Consider the following 23,083-nt stretch of genomic DNA (forward strand, 5'->3'; position numbering starts at 1 on the left):
TTGTGTGTTTTAATGCACGTCCATTTTGACCCCTGTGGAGGTTTTCCTTTAGCTAAGCAGAAAATTGTTACAAAATACACGACTGAAGCCTGCCTTAAAAAACTGTTTGATGAGACCTGGTAAAAATTGGATGCCTAGGTTTTTAATTAAAGACCAGCTTTTAGTTAGCTTGAATAATATGGAACTAGAAACTTTGGTCATATGTTGGGGGACACAAGACGGGCTAGGGGGTTGGAGGTGCCCCATCTAGTACAGGTATGCTATGTGTGGAACAATGCATGACCTGCTTCTTCCTGAAAATTAGATTTGCTGGAATGGTTTGTGTTAGCTGTACCGTTAAGCAGGGTCAAAATGGAACCATGAGGGGATAATTGTTTAGGCTAAAATATATGTAAATACAGGCAACAAAAGACATGTTGTATTTGACTTAGGGTCTGGCCTTCACAGAGCGTGGCCTATGAAATAAATATATATTTCATAGGCCATGCTCCGTGAACAGATATATAATATGAGGTAGAACTCTGTCTATATCTATATCTAGAGAGAGAGAGTTATAGATACACATGCTCTGTGAACGGTTTTATATATATAAAACAGTGTATATATGTGTATATGTAACTCTCTTGTGTATATATAACTCTCTCTAGATATAGATATAGACAGAGTTCTATCTCTTGGTTTCGTCCAGAAACATGCTATGCTATGGAACTGCTGTTTTATTCTAAAGGTTAGGTCACCTTAAACTTTCTCAACTTGGGCAAACAAAAGCACTACTTGTTTAAAATCTTGTCCTGAAAGAAGAACCTGGTGACTGTCACACCTTTTTAATGTACTTTGCACTTGTATAGCACTTTCTATTTATTTAGAACAGTGTGCTTTATGAAAGTGAGTAGCCCAGACGCTCAGTGGTTAAATGACTGGCCTAAAATGTAGTAGTAAGCCAGTGGCAGAATAAGGGTAGAACCCAACTCCTAGTTTATATTAATTTACATTAACTAATGTGGGCTTGTAAAAGTCTCACATTTCAACCCTTTATATCCATGCTATAAAGACCTGGAAAAGGAGGTTTATAGTGGAAAATGGCAGTGTAATTTTACCTTGTGCATCAGTACTGTAGTTGACAGTGTAGTGAATATTCTTCTCCTTTTTTGATCAAATGGTTTTGTTGATATTCCCGATTCTCTTTAGCCACTATGTACATTTTAAGAATTGCCACTTTTAGACATTGTTTCCCGTGTTTTTCAACCCGGTAGTTTCTTTTCCTCATGACTTTCCATTGTGTGCATGTGTATGTGTGTGTTTTGTTCATTCCATTTTACAGATCGCCCCTCACCATCCCATCCTACTGTAACTGTCTCTCAACCCTCTGCTTTTCTTGATGATGATGAATTTAATGATTTTATACAAGGGCCTGTTGAAGCCCCAACACTGGTGCCTCAACCCTCTTCCCAGCCTTTTCAGTCTTTCCAGCCTGCCACTGAGGGTGGGCAGCTGCTTTCAGAAAAGGCTGTGGTCCAACTTCTCCCTTCAGTCCAGCTTCCAGTGTCATCCGTCCTGCATGGTACCATTGGGCAGGTTCCTTATTTCTCTACCTCTTCATCTTCACTCAATACCCATAAAACAGGTAACTCATTACATCTTCATTATCTCTACAATTGAAGGTGGTATTGACATGGAAAAGTTACCAATGATGCTGTGCAACTCAGTCTTGTAATACAGTAGAATAAAACTCACATACAGGTAATAAATAGATACCTTGAAATAGATTTACATTAAATCCTACTAATATTTTTTTCTCACAAAAGGGGACTTCCAAGAGATGATTTGAGTTGAATTTGTTTGTGTGTAACCTTTTCTTAATTTGCAATAATTTATTTTTCTCATGTGGGACCAAGTTTCTATGATTTTGAATGATGGGGTTCCTTTTTCTGGGGCAGAGAGCTGCACACTAATGCATACAAAAAGAGGTTTTGTGTGGGCCTAAGAGAGGTTAAATAGCATGGCATGGTACCGTTCATTAGACAACTAAGTCTAGAGCTTCCTGTGTGTTGGGGCCTTTATTCATGAGTGTATAGAATAGGAAGGTTGGAGGAAAGGTGAGAGAGGCATAAATGGGGCTGTTATGCTAACGTGATGCTTGACTACATATTCCTTTTGTAGGGGTGCATTTGATGCCTAGTAGAATTAAGGACTCCTGTAGATTTAAGTCGGCACTGGATCAAATGCTTAGTCCTTTATCCTGCTGTGAGGCAGAAGTGCTCCATAATGCTGAGAGCGATTTCTATGCATTCCCTGTTCTGTTGGTTATCTTCTTTCTTGTCCTTTAACAGCAGTAACTGCGGAGTTGGGTCAGGTCATAGAAGAGGGTGTTTAATCCTAGTTGTACTGTTATCCTGAGCAATGATTGGTAGTACTCCAGGGAATTGGCCGTTAATATTGGCGCTTGGTAGGAGTTTGTGACTTTGAGGGTGTGGGAGTTTGATATGGAAGAAGAATCCAAATGCAGACAAATAACCAAATACAAATTCCTCCTGCTGTTTATCTAGGCTCTTCCTTGGAGGAGAAGCTCTTAACTTATGATTTAAATGAATCTGGACAGGCTCAAAACAAACTAAAACCGTCTGAAGTTGGGCACAAAGCCGCAACCTCAGCTGCAAGCCAAGTTCATCCCAGTTTAATCGTGAATAGCAGGGATACTGTAGGTGGATGTGGAAGTGGTACCACTGCTACAGAGGCACTCAAGGCTTCAGAACAAAACATAGCAGTTGAAGAGTGTGGTGAGCAAATGAAACATTTGACAAAATATAAATCTAATAAAATGCTGCTTGAGTGCTAACCTCTTACACACTAATTCTGAGACATGCTGCATAATTTTGCTCTGAATCCCTGCTTCAGTAATAATGCCTCTTGCTCCTTATTCTAAGTAACACTCCCATGATTTTGCTCAGGATTCTTTCCAACAAGAACTTATACCCTGAACCCTTTCAGTAAGTTTATCTAATCAGCTTCTCTGCTGTCTTTAAAACATTCTCCCCTCTTATTTCAGCAAAGCCTATTCAGTTGTATGTGCTTTTATTAGGTTGGGGCCAGGGTCAAGAATGCCAAAAAACCTAACAGGAGAATTTTACTGCTGTTGATGTTTCATATAATGATAAGTCTTCATCTTTCTTATGAAGAAAAGTTCTTATGATGCTAGGACTTGGCTTGATTTAATATCAGTTTCCATAATAAATATCCAGTCATCTTGCATGCGTCTCTCACTAAAAAAGCCTGCACTTCAGACAACAAAACTTTACCAGAAACAAAGACAAAAATGTGATCATTTAACAGACTGAAGTTTTTACTACGTTTTGGAGTCATGCTTGATCACATCCTCAAATTTTCTGTTCAAATGTACTCCAGTATATTAAGAGGTGGTCCTAGCTTTATAGTCAAAGGCCTTTGGAAGACATCTAGATCTTTTTTTTTAACAGATAACTGAACTTCAAGTCATGCATTTTCTTAAAGGACTGGTATCTTGCCAGTATCTTCACTTTTAATTAAAAATCCTCACTGTACTACTTTGATTGCTGCTTTGATAACGTTGCTCTTAACAGTAGCTTTTAACATTAAAAACTGTTGGCTACAGGATAAAATTGAAAAGCTCATTAGAATAATTTAAGAAGCGTTTTTAGTAGGTGACTTTAGTCATTTGCTGCGTGACTTTATTTCAAGTGCATCTGCAATGCACACTGTGAAATAAGAGCTATTCATTTATTTAGTGTGCAGTTAATACAACATAATATTGTCTTTCATATAAACGTGGCTGTCCTGCAGTTAGCTGCAAAGATAGGAAAAGAATTCGAGATGTTTAAGGAAGTGAAGAGATTTTGTTTGGAAGACTTGAACTTGATGGGAAATTTTTTGAGATGGGTGGTCAGTCTGGGAACAGGAGTTTCAAAAGGAGGTTGTGACGGTAACATATCTGTACTGCAGCCCAAGTACAAACAGTTACAGAAAATGGTTCAGAGTATTATTAAGGGATTTGAAGGCAGAAAAGGGGCTTTATTTAAAAAATGTGGTAAGAAAAGTAAAGTGATAAAAACTATAATATTGGGAACAAGGGAGTGGGGGAGGTTTTTGGTTGTTTTTCTTCCCAAGCAGCTGGCAGATGGTGACAGACTTCTGTGAGCTGGAAGTTACCAAGAGACCGAATCTTTTAAAAGACTGGCAATGTACAAAGCAAGGGAGTGAGGAGGAGAAGAAAGGAGGGGCCAGAATAGGAGACTCAGGGGCTAAAATTATATTGGGAATATACAGGGGAAGCAGGAATGGAAGAACTGAAGGAGACGGTGGAGGGAAATAAGGATGTCTGAAGACGAAGAGCAAAGAAGCTACAAGTGACAGCACACTTCGATTGAAAGAAGGAAGCAAACATCTCTTACTTGGCTGCTATGGAAGAAGGCAACCTGTCTTCAACACCCTTGACAGTGAGGGATGAGTGGAAATTTAGACTTTTGTGGTCAAGAGGGAATCCCTGTAGAGTCTAAATTAGCTAAAGGATGAATTTGGAGAATTCATTACTTGTTCTCAAGTCAGCAACTGTCATACACGAGGGTCCACAGCTGGCCTGCAAAGAAATGAAACCCAAGATCTGAGAGGGCTGGGGAGAAATGGAGGACAAAGCAGTGTTCCAGATCCCTGTGCTTTTACAGCAGATCTCTGTGGGAGGAGGGCCAGCAACAGGGAAGGCAAGCACACAAATCAGTTAGGAGAGAATATGCAAGTCAGGGTTCTTCACAGTGGAGAGAAGGTCACTTCCTGAGTAATGCTTTTATGGGGTGGGTGATCAGCCATAACCAGGACATGGGTGATATAAGGAGGATTATAAAAATAAGAGGTAAAGAGCAGATAATTGATCACCAGCAGGAAAAGAACAGGCAGGAAAAGGAAAAGTGACAAAGCAAAAAGGCTGCAGAGGTCAAGAATGTGTTAGAATATTGACTGAGGTCTTGGGCAAGGATCAAATACAGCGAGGAGCTGTCAGACCAGGGGGAAAAAATGTCAAACTCAATTTTCCTGAGTGGTGATGGTGGGAGATGAACATAATTTTTGAATTTGGAGAGTGAAAACAGGGGTCTAGAGAGGACAGACTGTATTGCTGGAGTCTTGCAATAGCAAGGGACTCATTCAGCCGGAGTGGGTAGATGTAATAGGGCAACGCACATGTGTTTGTTTTGGTTTGGTTTTTTTGCAACGGGGGAGGAAAAGGGGGGATTAATGGGGAAAGCCAGTACGACAGATTGTTTGTTGCTTTTACTAGGAAGGATTTCTTTTTTTAATAAAGCAGTGAAGCATCCCTAAATTTCTTTCAGTAGATACAAGTTCAGTTACTCCATGAGCGACTAACTTCCTTCCCATTTGCCTTATGCCTGTAGAAATGGGAGAACTATTTATGACATGTTTGGAATTCATAAGACCTGTGCTTCTTTTCAAACAGCTAAGGTTGGAAAATGAATAGCTCTTTATCTCACTGTGTGCAGTTAATTGGTTTTGTTACTGCTTCAAGTCATACTACTTTTCAGGGAGAGGTAACGGAATTTTGTGTCTTCTATAGCTGAACTGTTCCATGTGTTGGCCGAAGTACTAAAATACATGACGGGTATCTTCCTATTTTGAATTAGTGTTGCTAATATGATTGTTTCTTTTTTTTTCTTTTTCCTTTTAATGAATGACATACTTTAGGTGTTGGAGTGTTCCCTTCACAGGACCCAATCCAGCAGATGATGCCACCTTGGATTTACAATGATAGCTTGGTTCCAGGTAAAAAATATTTTGCAGAAATATTGTTTATAGATAAAAATATAAAAAAATCTGTATACCACATGCTGCTCAATCTTTTATGCTGATTTTTTTGTAAAACTATTATAAAAATTCCAAATCCCAACCTTTTTCAGATTTGACATAGACCTTTCGGATACTGTAGCTTTTGTTCTTTATTCTTAGCTTAAAAAAAATCAGATACAGAGATCTTTTTCCTGAGGTGAGTAATACTAGTCTGTGTGAATGTTTGAACAGCACTCGTTAAGAATAAAGGTGAATGCCAATGAAACAATCCAGGTTGCATCGTGGCATCAAAAATAAAGGAATGGGTTTTTGAACCAGAAAGATCTGGTATGATTTTCTAATCTGACTGGCCTAATGCAAAAAGATGACCCAGCTATGTCCCTGGTAACTACAGTACTGTTACTCTTTGAGTAGGACTGTAAACTGTCATATTTTCCCCAGTGGACAACCACATGTGGTGTGTGTAAATGCAAACACACAAGCTTAACTTTAGGTGTCCATTCAGTGATGTAGTTGCCACACTTCCAGCCACCATTGTTTGTATTGCAAAGTTTATCTGAACATCTGCTGGCTAATATCAGCATTTTTTTTTCTTTGGCTACACGTAGGAAGTACGGCTGATTAAATTTCTAGTCTGCTCATTTAAACTGTCAGTCAGATTTTTTTTTAAATCCTCTCCTGAGGGCTTGGTTAGTAGTATTATTGTCTAAATATGTATGATATTTGTTAGATCTGATAGCAACATTAGCAAACCACACCAGTCACCAGGGTCATCCTTTCCAAGTAGGGCATTGAGGAGACTATTGAGACAGTGTTTTTACCTTATCTCAGACTGGGGCACAAACTGGCAAGCATTTCAGAACATGTTTTTGATGCATACCTAGCTTTGGTGCCTTTATCTGCATTCAGAGAAGGCAGGAGTTTCTTCAGACATAGTCAATATTTAATCTTGAGGTTGTAATGATGGCAAATTATCCTAGGAGGAATTGCCATTGTTGATACTCTGTTTTTTGTGGGCTGTCTCCCTCTAGTATCTTGTAATTAAGCAGACTCATTTCTTAAGGTTATTTGCTTTCTGTATGCAAGAAGCATAGTAAACAGGAAATGAAGTGTCACGCTAAATATTGATGGTGCTGAATTTTAACTACATAATGCTGCTGCGGTTATCTTTTACAAGGGTTATCCTGAGACCTTGTTATAAAAATATGCAATGATATTTATAAAACAGAATTAGTTGTGCTTTGTATCTATTTGTGTGGATTTGCACAAGTGTCAGTGATCAGTTGATATCCAGTTTCATGATGACCGTGTTAGTCTTAGAATACAAGTCTTTTATTGCATCGAGTAGGTACAGTGAATCTGCTGAAATCTGGTGAGGCTTAAGGTAATTTCTTTTAGTGTCTGGAGGAATAGCTGAAAGTTTTTTGTAATGTCAGATCCTGAATCATGCCATGTAATAGTCCAGTTACACCTGCAGACTTGATCTTGTTGAGTGTCTTCTAAATTTCTGAAAACCTATTGTAAGCAGCATGTTTCACTGACTTGCACGTTCAGAGAAAGGAAAATGGGAAATTTTGGCTAGATGTTCTCTTGAGTAGTGATTTGTTCACTGGGAAATATCTTGATATAAATATGGATGCTGTTAATCATCTCAGATTTAAGTGTAAGTTGTTTAATGAGTCGTGTTATTTTCTTTTCCTTGCATGATACTGAAGGATACTTCCAACAGGCTTCAAGTTTTTTGGCAGAGTTGCATGGATGATATTTATGCACTTTCTTGATAATTAACATTACGCTCTTGGCTTTTTTGGAAGGAAACTTCTTTTGTCCTAACTTGCTTGTTTCAACTTGAATATCTAATTTTAGTCCAATATAAACACAATGGGAGGTTCAGACATGATGCCAGAGCATGGATGTTTCATCAAATGAGTAACATTCCATGTCAACAATATTGTAACCCTTAATGTAATTTTACGGTTGGAATGGAAAATCACTTGAAAAATACGCAGTTTTCCTCATCCAACGCTGTTTTCTTCTTAACAGAATTATATAAGAAAATTTTAGAAAACACTATGACTGCTACTGGAATAGATACTGCTAAACTCTATCCCATTTTGATGTCATCTGGACTTCCCAGAGAAACCCTTGGACAAATATGGGCGTTAGCCAATCGTACCACACCTGGGAAACTTACAAAAGAAGAACTTTATACTGTCCTGGCTATGATTGCAGTAACTCAGGTATGATTGACTAATCTCCCCTTGCTGCATTGTATATGACTCGTGCAACTCTTCTGCTGTATGTTGAGCCTAAACATGTGCCTGTGTTATACCACACGGTGAAAATACTGGCTATGCTGAAGTCCCCAGCAAAGTGCCTGTTTCACTTCAGTGAAACTGTGATTTCACCCTCTGCGTCTATAGCTGATTTTATTCCTCTCTCTTGATACCTGTTTGCATTTTTTTGCGCGTACATCCTAATTGAATGTGTGTTTTCAATTCTGCTCTGTGCATACTTATTTAAAGGACAATACTATGCCTACAGCTATATATTTGAGGACCTGAGCAGTAGAGGAGCTTTGCTAGCTGTTCAGTTTCAATTTTTGTTTTGGGTCATTAATGAAATGTCACACGTGTTTCTAGTTTTAGTTGAAACTTGTCTGAAATCTCAAAAAAGCACAACACAAATCTTATCATCTGTAGTAAGGCTAAAAGTTGACATAAAAGAAACCTGGACTGTATCTTGGACAGTGAAGGTCAGTTCTGTTGTGCTTCATCAGAGCTGTTTGGGAGGGGGCAAAATAGCAGCAAATCATGTTCAGCTTGGCTTTAGCTAGTGGTTACCCAACCCACTGACTAAAAAGAGCGCAAGAAGTCTGAGTGAGTCTGTGAACCTGTCTGGGCTTTAACACTGTGCCATTAATTGTGTAAGCTTCAGCATCAGGTGTCTTAAGTAGGATTCACCTTAATTGCCTCAAACTCTGACTCTTTGCTTGCAAAAGGCAGAAGTCAAGGGTGACAGTCTCTGCTGCTTCCTAGTTCAGTGGTATAAATTTAGCTGGGAAACAACACCTAAAGAAGGAATACTTGTATGTAACATGCACTGCATACAGCTGTCTCTGTTTTTTTCCCCCTGAACAGAGAGGAGTACCTGCAATGAGTCCTGACGTTTTAAACCAATTTCCAACTGCCCCTGTCCCTACTCTAAGTGGATTTTCAATTTCATTACCTGCTACAGTGAGTCAGCAGCCTATGATGCCCTCTGGACCACCAGTCTCCATGCCTCTGAACATTGGACAGGCAGTCATAGGATTAAACATAACAACACCAGTGGGTGGAGCTACAACACAGGTTTCTAGTAGTTTCATGCCATCTTACCCCACAAATCAGGTTGGTGCTCTTTGTATTGCATGATAAACCTGTTATCTCTGAAAAGGAATTATCCCAACTTTGTTTCAGGGCTGGATTTTAAGTAAGCCATAAAAATGAAACGGAAATCTAAAACGTGCCCATTTTGGCAATGTAAAACCACACTACTGTAAGCCACTTGGTTTCAACCTGTCCAAGTGAAATGAAAAAGGATTGGTTCCGTTCTGAAACTTTCCTATCACAGAAGATGTTTCTGGTAGCTGAGATGATACAGTATTTAAAGTGAGTTGTGTGTAAACAAAACAGGGGTGTCTATTACCTGACTGGTAAAATGAAAAAGAAGTTCATTAGGTAGGAAAGAAAGTTTGGCACCAAAGACAAAGAAAAAGATCTGCCTGATACTCTGCTTTCTAGAAACAGAAACTGATCTTGGTAGTCAGTCTGGTTTGTCCTGAATCCACATAATTTCTTCTGTTGTGTTGCTTCGTGTACTCAGCGATTCAAAGGTAACTTGGCTGATTTTTTAATTTTAATGCTTTCAGTATCTGGGGCATTCATGTGAACAAAATGAAATTTTATATTTAACAGATCTTTTGAACATGTATTGCAACCCTAAACCTTTTCTAGGTTTGTTGTTTTCAGCATTTATTTACCATGGTTGTGTGGAACAGGATCTTTGAAATTTGTTCCAATTTTTCTTGAAGCCTGAAAAATTTAGCTAGTGGTTGATTTTTGATCTGGACTTCTCAATGCTGGTTGATTTCCCTGTAATGTTGGGTTTGTTTTTGGCATACTCTTTGCTAATACAGATATTCAGGGAATTGTGCAGAAGTGTAGCAATCACCAAATTTAGTTTACAGATTTTTTTCATGTTGTGCAACTCCTTATATCTAGAGAGAATTGTAAATATTACCGAGTCTTCATTTCACGCTTCACCAGCTTTTTCAGGTGAGTTACAGGAATGTTAAGCAACAAGTAATGATTTACACGAGTTAATGCAACATAGTTTGGAGGAAAGAAAACAAGTGTGTGGCCCATTATCCTTTATTTCCCATGGTTAGATAAGAATAGAAATTGTTGCAAAGCTATATTGCAGAAAGCAAGAATATCTTGATTCAAAGCAAGTAGTACTATATCATCGTTAGATTAAATAGGACAACATGCGGAAGATAGAATAGCTGAGTTGCCTGGTGTACATGAAATAGCTTGAGTCTTTCTCAAATTTTGTCTGAAACAATAAAGAGAACTGATATCACTCAGTTATGGCACTCTGGGTTATACCGTCATGGTTTCGGTGCTTAAAATATAAAAACAAAATATGTGTAAGCCTAGATAATTGAAAAATCCACGTTCTGTTGAACTGAGCAAACATTTCTGGATGCTTTGGAGTTGTGCCCAATATATCCACTCTGTAACTGCTGCCTCCTCCTTGACTTCTGGGATGTATGCCTCTCTTGTCTGTCCTCGGTAAACCTGTCCTGACTTCAGTATACAGTATATTGAATGATCTTGGTACTGGGTCTACGAGTGGCCACTAGCTCCTATGGAAAATAATTTCAGCTGCAATTGCTTCTCTCTCAAGTCTGTTATGACCTCTTTGTTCAAAAGAAGGATTAAAAAGTTGCAACCCAGGAATGGAAACTAAAACATAAATTAGCATTCATATGTCAGAAATAATAAAACCAAAAGATCACTCATCTGCTGCTCGAAGTAGGCTCCACCTGGAAACCTTGTATAAGGCACTGTAGTGTCTGATCACCAAACTGACGTGGGGAGTTGAAATTAAGCGCGCCTTGCTAGTGCTCTAACTTAACTGGCTGTTCTTCTGTGGTATGGTAGACCAGAGGTTCTGTGATAGGCCTATTGATTTTAAAATATGAAAATCAGTAGTACAATTCCTACAGCATTCCCTCTGTTTTAATGGGATGGCAAATTTAATTATCCTTTCCTTCAAGCTCCAACTTTCATTGCACCACAGAACTTTGTATTGATAATGAGTAGGCATATCGCTCGACTTTGTCAGGAGGAAGCTAGAGGCATCAACTGTTGGATAGCGGCAGTAAAAATAAAAAAAAAAAAAAAAAGTTGGCCTTGAAAAGCGTACGTGATAGGTTGGACATATCAGATAAATACAGCCGAATGTCAAAATATTTGGCACTGTGCAAGCTAACAGCATTGACGCTGTAATTTGCACCATCAGTTTCTATAGCACTGTAATGCCAGTGATGGGTGCAGTTACCACACTGACACCCTTCTTCCCTGTTTTAATGCCTTTACTTAAAGGGTTTCAAATGATACGCAGCGTAAATAATCTGGCATCTGGAAATAGATCTTCAGAAGCAAGGTGTAGGTGTGTTGGTGGGACAGTGGGAGGAACTTTGTACAGCAGACGCTCTGCTTATTTCATGGATGAATAAAAGGTGTCAGCTTCTAACACAAAATTCACTCTATCCATAGAGCTGTAGAAAAGTGAGATAGCAGTAGATTTTGTTCACATGGACCAGTTCAGAATCATTTAATGCCTTTTTGTAGGGCTTTGTCTATTCCCTTTTTTGAATTGTTGATCTTTCTTTATTTAAGGCTTTTTCAGTGGATTTATAGGCAGGTTGCTAATTAGGTGCATTATTTCTGTATATATTTTAAAAAATAATTAATTTCTATGATCCAGGTAGTAAAACCAGAAGAAGATGACTTCCAGGATTTTCAAGATGCTTCAAAGTCTGGTTCACTTGATGAGTCTTTCACTGACTTCCAAGGGGAGGTACCTGGATCATCCAAACCTACCAGTTCTCAGCACCGGAGCAGGTAGAGTAGATCTGAGGGTGTTTTTTTCCAGAAAATTAAAAATCCTTTAAGAAATGTTTTTCTACTTTTGTTAACCCATGTTTTGTACCCTCACCCCATATTGACTCTGGCAGTTTTTATTAATGGTTTCAGAAATCTTAATTGCAGTGCATCAAAACTCACATTTGATGTACCATGGATGGTTGGCCATTCTTGAGGATTTCATTCTTCATGCTGAGATAAATTGGATAAAAACGGTATGGAATAGGTTTTCAAGCTTTTATCCTGGTGTACTGGCAGTCGCAAGTTCTTTCACACGGTGAATTCAAGCTTGTATCTTTATATAAAGCTACCTACTAAATCCAGTACACTCAGGAAAACAGGTACTGAATCAGATAAGCTCTGCAGTTGGCATTATTTGCTGTCAATAAAGGCTTGGCCCAGTGCCTACTGATGTCCCCTGCCTTTGAGCAGGTCCTTGCTATGGTCCCCAAACCTCATGTGATAAGGGTTGTCCTTCATACTCTTTCTTTTAAATGGCTGTATCTCTCCACTGGGTAGTGTCTTTTAATGCATCTTACTCTGTTGTCTTCCATTTTGGCCTGACCTTGAATTGTAATGATTGCCTTCAAATTTTCCCTTTCATTATGCTTTAGCAGTCTTCTAGGATTGTGGTCGCTCAACACCTTGCAAGTTATGTAGTCGTTATAGAATATTCCCATAGCCGCCACGGAATGAGCAGCGTGGAGTGGCGAAAGCCCTGCTTCCTTGATTTAAGTCTAAATATTAACCTTTCACACAGCTGGCTTCCAGTTTTTAGTGTTCAGGAAGTCCTTAAATTGTATTCGTTCACGCTGTGTAGGGTAGAACAATATACTGCTTCCAATTACCTAACTATAATCAGTTTTGGGTACAGAACTTGTCTTTTTTTCTTTTTTGTTTCAAGTGGGTAGTTCTTCTGTGCAAATGGAACAAATGGTTTAAAGGTGATTAGTGATTGCTAGTTGCTTCCTTGACAATGACTTCAGACAAAAATAGAGTGAATTGTTCAGCTGCAGTGTGCGTAAAATGACAGTTTGAGTCATAGCTTTTCATGAAAGGAATTTCATTTTGCTAGTTTAAATCAATAGCACTACATTAATCTGAAGGTGCTTCATATATTATTAGGCTTTGTTTTATATTCTTCTTAGTTTTGCCATTTAATAAAATTATTCTATTAATTAAAGCCTTGGCAGAAGCGTAGTTTTTGTTAAAAGCTCCATAATCAGAGTTGGATCATGAGACATCGGGGATTTCTCTTTTCCATCACAGTATAGTTCCCTTTATTTGGTTGTAAAAGCATTCGCCTTTTGAACAGGATGTTATGATGAACTATAGTCTAATTGCTTATGAAGCTTTATTTAAAAGAAAGCCATCTGTAGAGCCCTGATGATTAATCGTTATATTTGCCGAGATTGGATATCAAACCGCCTGTTTTGTGGTGATGTGAAATTAAATTATGTTACCATAAGCTCTATATACAAATAGAGCTTATGGTAACATAATTTACCACCCAGTCTTGGCAAATATATTATATTTTGACATTGCACTGTGACATCGCATCACAGACCACCATTAGCAGGAGTGTGCAAGTGCGAGGTTTGTATGTTGCTTGTAAGCCACTGATAAGGCATTTTAAATGGCTCTGGAAGAATTCTTGCTGTAGGCCAAAAAACTCCATAGAAATCATTCACATTTTCAATGTGCATAGTATTGAATGGCATAAACTACAAGTAAAATGCAGTCATTCATATGTAAAGGATGCTGTTCTGCAGAGCTGCCAAGGTCTGATAAGGGGCGGGAGCAGGAAGCAAAGCTCTTACATTACTTTTTTAAATCTTTCAGGAATTGCTAACACAGGATTGGGTTATTACGGAAGCTTAGTGTACAGAATAGAACGCATTTGTGCAGAAAGTATGTTTGTATAATTATGGAATAATCCTTACTTGGCTGAATAGACGGCTACCTGAACTTGCTGATTTAGCCTTGTGTAGAAATTCAAACTTTGCCTTTTGCTTATATTGGAAAAGTGGATCTGTTCTCATCTCATTTTTGCAATATGCAATGTAATATAATCAAAAACGGAGACTTGGAAGCCCAGGGTTTTCAAAGTCTTATGCAGCCGGTGATTGTTACTCTTTTTCTAGTCCCTTCAAGGATACTTGTACTTAAGTCGTTGTGGGTGATACGATTAATGAAACTACAGTGTTTCACAAGGATTTGTGTTCTCTTCTGGCTCAACAACTGCTGTGGCGCATATCTGAAAAGTTTCACTCCCTTTTTTTTTTTAATCTCCCGTGTAAAAATTAAGAGGTTTAAGGAACCTTTCTTCTCTGTGGCCCAGTGGACTATAGTTAAAATTTCAGTGGGATAATAACTTGTCCAAGATTAATGGGTCTGCAATAGGGATATTACTACTGTACAGCTCCTTTGTAAATGTAGTTTTAAAATGCAGTAGTCAAATAAGTCCTTTTATCAAATGGTGGGAAAAACACGTGTTTTAAATATGTGAGCACAACCAATAATTCATGTCCTAATTTCTGTTTGCCTTAAATTTTAGGGAGGATTACAGATTCCTTATGATGCATGAAGGAACTATGAGTCTATGTGTCTTTTCTTTTCTCTTCTTTTTTTTGCCTTTAGTGTTCCTTCTTTGCTAATGCCACTATCTGGCACTAAAACACCTTCTTCAACTGATAAATACGCTGTGTTTAAAGGAATTGCTGTTGATAAGCCTTCTGAAAGTGCAGCTACACTTGGAGGTAAAGCAAACTGTTGAATTGCATGTAATTTAACATTTAGCTTAATTGTTCATATTTCAGTGTTGCTTTTGATATTGGTATGATGTTAATACGCAATGTTTAGCATGCAAGATGATAGTATTTGTGCCAATTTAATCTGCAGTATAGTTGATTGCAGCTTAATTTTGCAAATCTTAATGTAAATGATCCTTTTTTTTTCTTTGTACTCCAGTAGATGGTGGAGACAAGTACAGTGCTTTCCGGGAATTAGAACAGCCATCAGAGAGTAAATACCTAGGTAAGCATTTGGCCTCATAGAGCTGTTTTAAGGATTTTTTTTCAGGTTTTTTAATGATCCTGCATGAACTGAAAAAGTCCCATTGCTGGGCTTCAAGGGTGATGCTTCTACAGCTCCTCCAAACAGGTCAGCAGGAAGCTTCCTGACATCTTTAACGATCTTTATTAAAACTTTCCACAGGTTTGCGTGTGTGTGTGTGTGTGTGTGTGTGTTGTGGAAGACTAATCCCTCCATTGTAGGTGCACATGGACACTAACCTTGATGTAAAAGTATGCGATAGGATTTTGTCTTCTCTTGATATAGGCTGGCTTTACAAGTGAGGAATTGTATGTGCTTAGAAGTTGGTATTTGGGGTGTAAATTGTATTTTTTTCCCCTTGTTTTGAAGCTTTATGTTGTTATGGTACATATAGCTTGCTCTAGTGCTCTGTTTTTTGGTGTACAGAACCCTGCTAATAGAGTTGCTTATTTAGCTCAGAGGGGCCAGTTTGCCCTTAATTATTTTCGTTTCTGAGAGTATGTGAGAATTAAACCTAACAACCCTTTGACATACTACTTGCATGTAATTGCAGCCAGAGCAGCCTACCTAAGCTCTTTCCAGAGCACGCCATCTGTAATTCATCTACATAGCATAAGCAGCATGGTCACCTTTTTAATTTGATGGGAAAGAAATCTTTGAAACCGTCTTGGTTTCCCACAGTATTGCTAAGCTAAGCATAGATAAATGCTTTGATAATTTAACTTCAGGAGAAGATCTACTCTGAGGCTCTGCCTACATGATGTCCCTGTATTTAAAGAGGAGGAAAGGCTTCTGGAAGAAAACATATGCATGAATACAGAAAATATAGTGCCAGGACCTCTCGACCAAATTTTGTAACAGAAACCTGATTTGGGTGCAGAATTTGCGATTCATCAGCTTTCCAGGATCAGACATTAGAATTCATTTGTTTCATTTGATTTGTGTCTGTCTGCTTTATTACTTGTAAAGAAAAAGAAAGTTATTTCTGAATTTGCAAACTGCCTAGCTCTGATCACCTTTAACCCTTTCACCAGCTTACATTTCTAATGGAAAAGTTTGCAATCCGTCAGTAAGTTTAGTTTGCTGTGTTGTTTTAATTTGGGTTAATGAAAGTCAATTTCACAAATTCTTTGTACTGTTGTTGGGCCAGGTGAATTGAAGAAAAATTATAATTCAGGTGACATTCATGTCAGCCTAATACAGTTGTAACAAAAATCCTCTCCAATCTCCATAGATTAAGCCAACTTAAATTGTCACATGGTGGTGCGGTAGCTATGGCAGCATTTGTGAAACTGACTTGAATCTTAATGATGCATTTTTAAAATATGAATTGAAATCTGTGTATGCGTTGGGCATTTTGTTGTCTTGTGAAGTAATTGATGTATATTTTGTAGCAAGTGATATTTGTGCAGAGATGCTGGTGAATGGGTTAAACAAATTTAACAGAAAAAAACTGCGCTTTGACTTTCAAATTGCTGTGAGATGATACATAATGTAGAATAAATTTCTGTTTTACTTCAGGGTTCATTGTCTGTGTGGTTAAAATGTTTTGGTGAATCAGCTTTCTAAGTTTTTCTTATTCATACATTCTATCCTTCAATACAAAAGAAACCCCTTTCTCCGAGTATTGAAATGATGGTCAGTTAAATTTCATTATATTACATTCAGTTTGCAGTCTAAGAAATTATTTTAAACTTAAGACTGATTCTGCTACAGCTCGAAAGGAAGGTATACAGCGCTAATCTGTAGGTACCTAGATACAGCTGTAGTCAGTCTTAGTCAGAGCTGGGAGCCATGCATCATGAAAATGAACAAGACCTGTGTTTTTAAGCTTTTGTAAATTTCTGATTGCTTGGCTGCCTTTCCTCCGTGTCTGGGTAGGTGAAGAGAAGTAGACTTTTAGAAGGAAGGTGTAAAATGGCTCACAAGGATAAGTTAGGATGTTGTTGAACTGGTATGCTGGTGGGTGTGTTCTCTTCCTTTTAGTTCAGTTCCTTATTGTGTAGAAAGTGTCTTGTAATCTCTACCTTTTCTATGATCTTCCTTTTTCCCATAATGAATACAAATGTTTGTTAAAAAAGTGATTGTCTGGTATCCAAGGCCAGCTGCTGACTTTGCAGATCAGTCTGTTCCTTCTGTCCTGCTCTCCTAGCTTGCCAGTGCTGCTGCTGTCCTCTGAAGAAACCATGTGCCGTAGTTCTGACTTCAGAATGCCAGTATTTTGAAGTGAGGATGGTAGAAAAGGGGCGATGAGACTAGGTTTCTAGCAGAAGGTGTACAAGATCTACATTTTATAACAAAGCAGTGGCAGGTTCTCAGAACAGAAAAGGATATGTCCAGTGACCAAACACTATACAGTATTGAGCACCTCCTAAACTTTTCACTTAAAAGCACGTGTTGTTATCAGATTTGTGAAAACAAGTTTCATGTGCCTTGAGGCTGTTGGGTATTTGTAAATTTTTTGAGATGATAAAAATGGGGAAGTATTGAACTTTCAAAAATTGTGTGGCCTTCAGACATCTAATTTGCAGTTTAATACGCCTTCATAGCTATGTATTTGAATAGGGTTTCATTAAAACATTGTGATGTTGCATGAAATAACTTGTTTGCATGGTGTGCGTGTGGCATGCCTGCTTTCATTTTAAGATCTTACATATTGTTCTGTTTTTTCCTCTCACCTTCAGGAGGAGATAGCTTTGCAGAATTCAAATCTGCAGGAACCGATGATGGATTCACAGATTTCAAAACCGCTGACAGCATCTCACCACTAGACCCATCTGCAAAAGAGAAAACTTTCCCTCCAACCTTCTCTTCCCTTCCTATCCAGTCAAAGCAACAAGCGCAAGCAAAACCCCCTCTGAATCTGGAAGACCTAGATCTCTTTTCCTCCCCTGGAGAGAACAAAACACTTCCATTTCCACCTGCCTTTAGTTCTTCAAAATCAGCCTCTTTCCCTGCACCGCCACCTCCAACGTCTACCGCTCAACTAGCACCCAGTAAAAGCTCAAGCCTGGCTGATGACTTTGGAGAGTTCAACCTTTTTGGAGGGTTTCCAAATTGTGCATCATCTGGGGCACAAGATGACTTTGCGGATTTTATGGCTTTCAATAACAGTAGTGGCTTTTCTGACCAAAAAACAGATGACAAATACAATGCTCTAAAACAAGACACCAGTCCTGGTCCTTCAACCAGTTCTTCTCTGAGTGCGATGAAGACTGGGCAGAATTGTGCTGCTGCTCCCACTAAATACGATATCTTCAAGCAGCTTTCTCTGGAGGGTGCTGGCTTGGGCTTTGAGGAGCTGAAAGACAACACCCCTTCTTCTGTGAAAAGCGATGATGACTTTGCTGATTTCCACTCTAACAAGTTTTCTTCCACGTGCAGTAATGCCGATAAGTCCCTGGTAGACAAAGTAGCAGCATTTAAACAGGCTAAAGAAGACTCTGCTTCTGTCAAGTCTCTGGATCTCCCTTCCATTGGTGGCAGCAGCGTGGGCAAGGAGGACTCTGAAGATGCCCTTTCTGTTCAGTTTGACATGAAACTGGCTGATGTGGGAGGAGATCTTAAGCATGTCATGTCTGATAGCTCTTTGGATTTGCCAACAGTTAGTGGCCAGCACCCTCCAGCAGCAGGTGAGGAATTGGTTAGATTGCTCTGGTAACATAGGCAATGGGGAGATGTCAATAACGTTCCTCTGTGTGCTAAATTACAGTATTATGCACTAGTCTTTCAGTTGTGAAAGGCTTCTAAATGTGTGCACCTGCTAGTTGCCAGCCCTTCACAGGGCAATGTTGTCGTATGTCTTGGGCAACTCTAGATTGGGCTGTTTGGATTTAATCCTAGTTTATTTTTGAGATGTGACCACGCAGTATTAATGGATACCCTTTAGCATTTGTGTCTCTGAAGAGGTTTGAATGGAAACTCTTCAAAAGCAAACAGTGTTATCCCATGTGAGCAAACTTGATCAGTGGCATTGAGACCCTTTCTCTAATCTCGTGGTTTCAGCTAAGCACCTGGCTGGGGGGACCCGGCCCACTCCTTGCTTCTGAAAATTTGGGCAGAACACTAATTTGCGCTGTCACTGAACAATTTTCCAGCCAGTGCCCTTTAAAGTGCGGTTGCTTCCACTATTAGCCAGCACTCAGTCATATTGGAAATGAAGGTGTTATAGACAGTGTTACTGTAAATGAAGTGAAACTAGTTATTTTAGAGTTAATACTTACTGGACGTAATCATGCAAAGAGCCTATATATTCTAGTATGGTAATCATTAGCTTATGGAGCCAAATTTAAAACCAAGTGACTTAACTATATCCTTACTAGGTTATCCCCTTTTTTAATTTCCCTTTATGAAAGTATTCCTAAGAGACCATGAACTAAGTATCTCCAATTTGTTTGCATATCATAATACAAATTTCCCAAGTGTCCTGTTTTTTTTTTTTTCTTTTTATATGTACATAGAAAGAGAAAATGTAGTTCAACGTTTTGTGGCCTTTAATATTACGGGAAATATTACTGTGTTCTAGTGACAATTATTATAGAATTGAAGGCATTTTTTGAATGGAGGGGCACACAAATTGTAAATGTAAAACTATTGCTGCAAGAATTGGTTATTTCCATATGAAATATTTCTTCCATTTTTGCAGAGATGGGTAGGAAAAAAGTACTGTAATTTTGCATTATATGATATTTTTAAGTAGGGGAGAGTATTAAGTTGGTGACTTTGACATGGAAGATACTCTATAACAGGGTACAAAATATCAGGAATAATTTTATTAGCAAAGACATTTAATTTTTCATATTACTGCTTGGGAAAAATTCCAAGCTTAATGGGCTGTTAAAAATGTGGTACCTACAGAGTGTTCTTGAATGTCTACTTTGGTTTTGAAAGCACTTTTTCCTAATATTTTTCTAGCCTTTTTGGTGGTAGCTTGATTTATGTAGCTCTTCTCCTATATATGAGCTTCATTGGCCACAGCAATCAGTAACTGATAGTTGCCATTTGTGGCAGGAAAGATATTTTTTGTTGCTGTTTTTGTTTAAAAGGATTAGCTAATCATGTGCTTGATGCAAAACTTTTGAACTCTGAAGTATTAATTAGAAGCTATTTTTCTGAAACCAAACCAAGAAAAGTCTGTATTCTTTCACGGTGCCAAGTTAGATGTTTTTCACAAGGAGAATTTTGTTACACTTCCTCTTTTGGTTTCACAGTCTGAACCATATTTGTTAAAATATCTAAATGATATTTGTGCTCATGTCTTTCTTTATGTATGTTGGATACATTTCAAGCTATGAACCAGTGATGTTCAAGACTTTTTTTCCTTTTTATCAGTTTACATAAAATCTGCTTTTTTATTTATTTTTTCTCTGTAAATTTAATGTTAGAAAGGGACAGTATCCCTTTATAGTCCTTATTACAAGGAGATGGCTGGCCAGCCACTGGGAGTGATTTTTGTTGTCTGCAAGGACTGTGCAAGTATGTAAAATGATGAACTGGAGGAGCTGGGGCTTATTAAACTCTTTATTTGACATTTCTGGCACTAGCACAACGATACAGGAGTCTTACACGTTGCCCACTGAGAGTTTACACTATTGATTCTGGGAGTAAAGGGGCAGGTTTTCTGCAGTGGGGCGTAGGGAATGGAGGAAAATCAACCCTTCCAATTTGAATTACTTTAGCTTTTGGGGGGGAAAACCCTTTTCAAGCTCTCTGTAGAGGGGATACTGTCTCTTTAAACTTTGTACCAATTCTTTGTGTGGAAGGTAGACTGTACTAATGTTGCCTGATTTCTCTTGCCTATACTCAATATAACCCTTTGAGCACTTGCTGCATGTTGTTGATTTTCAACTCAGCTGCTTTTTTTTATACCAAATTTTTTTTTTCTGACACCTAAAGTGTTTTAATCACCATTGAGCCATGTTGCGTGCATCAAAATTGGTTTCAAATTCAGTTGGCGGTTGCAGCAAGGGTTTCTACCCTTGCCCATTTGTATCCTCAAAGGGTTATCCAATTTGCTGCACTTACAAATCTGTAGAAGTATCTTTTATTTGGCATTATTGGAAATTTCTGTATATTTTAATCAACACCAGGTTTTTTGCTGCTTTTCTAATGTCTTATTTCAACTAAACATTTTCCTGTGTGAATGTGCCTTCTTGAATCTGCTCTGATATCTCTCTTCTGCAAATATTGACCTGCATGCTTTATTCTAATGACGCCCTTAAGAGCTCCTATGTATCACTATCTTTTGTGATCTGTAAGTCCTGCTGTGTTAATAAATATTATCTTGGCATATTTTGAAAGTGTGGGGATGTCTGTGATTTGTTTTGTGATCCAGAAAGATCTGTGGGTGTTCCCCCCCCCCCCCCCGGAAAATACAAAGTTTAAAGCTATAGTATCCCCTTGAATTAGCCTGTCTGCTTCTAGCTTGTTATACACTGCACTACAGTTCTTTGAACACGCTAAACTGAATGCCTTGACCTTCCTTCCCATGCACTTCGGAAACTTTAAATATTAGGCTAACCTTCAAACGGTCTCAATAGCAGTCCATGAGAGAGTTGAGTCAGCAGGATGTCTGGCCATGGCAGCATGGGTTTGTGAATCCTTATTGCTAGGGAACAGATGGTTTGACAACGCTGAAGAATGAAATATCCTGTTTCCCACGTTCTGCCTCTTCTGCATTAATACTTTTGCCTCTTTACTCTTCTGTTGTTGATAATGAAGGTGCCAGTTGTGGGGTGGGTTTTGTGATGTGGATCTAGAGTCCACCGAACCCTGACCGAACACACAAATAATAATCACACATCAGATATAGCCAAACCAGTGTTTTGATGAGAACTACCTTCATACCCTGGAATGAACTTAACTGGTTATTTAAAAGCAAAAGGGACTTTCCCTCTTCCCTGATCTAGCCTGTCCTGACTCAATACAGTTTAAATACATAGGTGGCTGTTAAAAACTTGCTGTAATTATTTCAGTGCCCCCCATGTAATTTGGGAATCTCATGGGTCCTGGAATCACTAATGCTTTTCCTGTACTGCTGCTATTTTGGAGCACAAGATAAGAGTATACAAACAATGATGAAAAACTTGTTGCATTCATACTTTACGACTCTGCTTGTAAAATCAGGGTGTTCTGCCTGTTTGCTCTTTCAGTAAGAAGCCATGAGCAAGACTGAGGATTGTTTGGTTGCCAGATTTTGGTTTAAGTTGATATTTTTTTGGCCATACAAGCAACAGCTGGAGCGAGTGAAGAAGAAACATTTTTCTTCTTCACACACAGCTTGATAAACCATAAAGAGGAAATTTGGTTTTTGTTTCATAGAGTTTATGTATTTTGTCTTGCCCACAACTCTTTTTAATCAGCTGACAGATGTAAACCCAGTGTTGTAGTTCTGTTCAAATAGTTCAGGTAACTGTACTTGAGGCTTGGGAGTGAATGAATTAGAAAATACTGGGTAGTTTCAATTGTATGTTAGTTTTCTCTGTGGTCTTGTTTAATATTTTTTGACTGTTTGGTTTTCTGTCCTTGCTTTATTTTCGTAAGTTTTGGCTGCCAGAGCTAGCTTAGAGTAAAGTCTGTGTGAATATTGGTGCTTAAAGGCTTTTCCATTTCTCCCATGAGGAATCTGACAACTATATACACAAATATGTGGAGTTTTTTGTGTCAGAGTACACAGCAACTCGCTAAATAGATCCAATTTTAGGACTCCAAAGGATTAAAGAGAGTTGTTTTGTCACTCAGAGGGCTAAATGTGCATTTCAGTTTTGCTCCCAGAGCTGAGAGTAATTATCAAGCTCAATCACACCTTTCTCATAAGATGGAAAAAAATAAATCCTGTTTGGTTGGACTCCAATTCCACCACGTGGGAAGACTTTTTTTTTGTCTCCCCTTTACTTGGATGGAGTTCATTAGCTCCGGATGGTTTTCAGCCAGAAGTGCTGCTGCTGTTTGTCCTTTACAAGAACGAATCGGAGCAGTCCTGTTTTATAGTTTTTGGATCTCATGCCTGT

The 23,083-nt window shown here is 38.5% G+C and overlaps 1 protein-coding gene across 7 annotated transcripts in view; it reads left to right on the plus strand.

Annotated features, from left to right (window-relative positions):
• The window catches only part of SYNRG (synergin gamma), a 49,742-nt gene that overhangs the window by 8,155 nt on the left and 18,504 nt on the right, over positions 1-23,083 (plus strand). For 2 of the 7 annotated variants that reach the window (XM_019545619.1, XM_019545620.1), the window contains exons 6-14: positions 1,322-1,624; positions 2,547-2,777; positions 5,725-5,802; positions 7,870-8,066; positions 8,967-9,215; positions 11,863-11,999; positions 14,661-14,779; positions 14,994-15,056; positions 17,759-18,706. In XM_019545619.1, coding sequence (XP_019401164.1) covers positions 1,322-1,624; positions 2,547-2,777; positions 5,725-5,802; positions 7,870-8,066; positions 8,967-9,215; positions 11,863-11,999; positions 14,661-14,779; positions 14,994-15,056; positions 17,759-18,706 — 2,325 coding nt within the window. The remainder of the gene's footprint in view (positions 1-1,321; positions 1,625-2,546; positions 2,778-5,724; positions 5,803-7,869; positions 8,067-8,966; positions 9,216-11,862; positions 12,000-14,660; positions 14,780-14,993; positions 15,057-17,758; positions 18,707-23,083) is intronic. The other 5 variants (XM_019545624.1, XM_019545626.1, XM_019545625.1 and 2 more) reach the window with 4 other exon arrangements.

Source organism: Crocodylus porosus, unplaced genomic scaffold, assembly GCF_001723895.1.
Source record: "Crocodylus porosus isolate Cpor-Errol unplaced genomic scaffold, CroPor_comp1, whole genome shotgun sequence".
Lineage (NCBI taxonomy): Eukaryota > Metazoa > Chordata > Crocodylia > Crocodylidae > Crocodylus > Crocodylus porosus.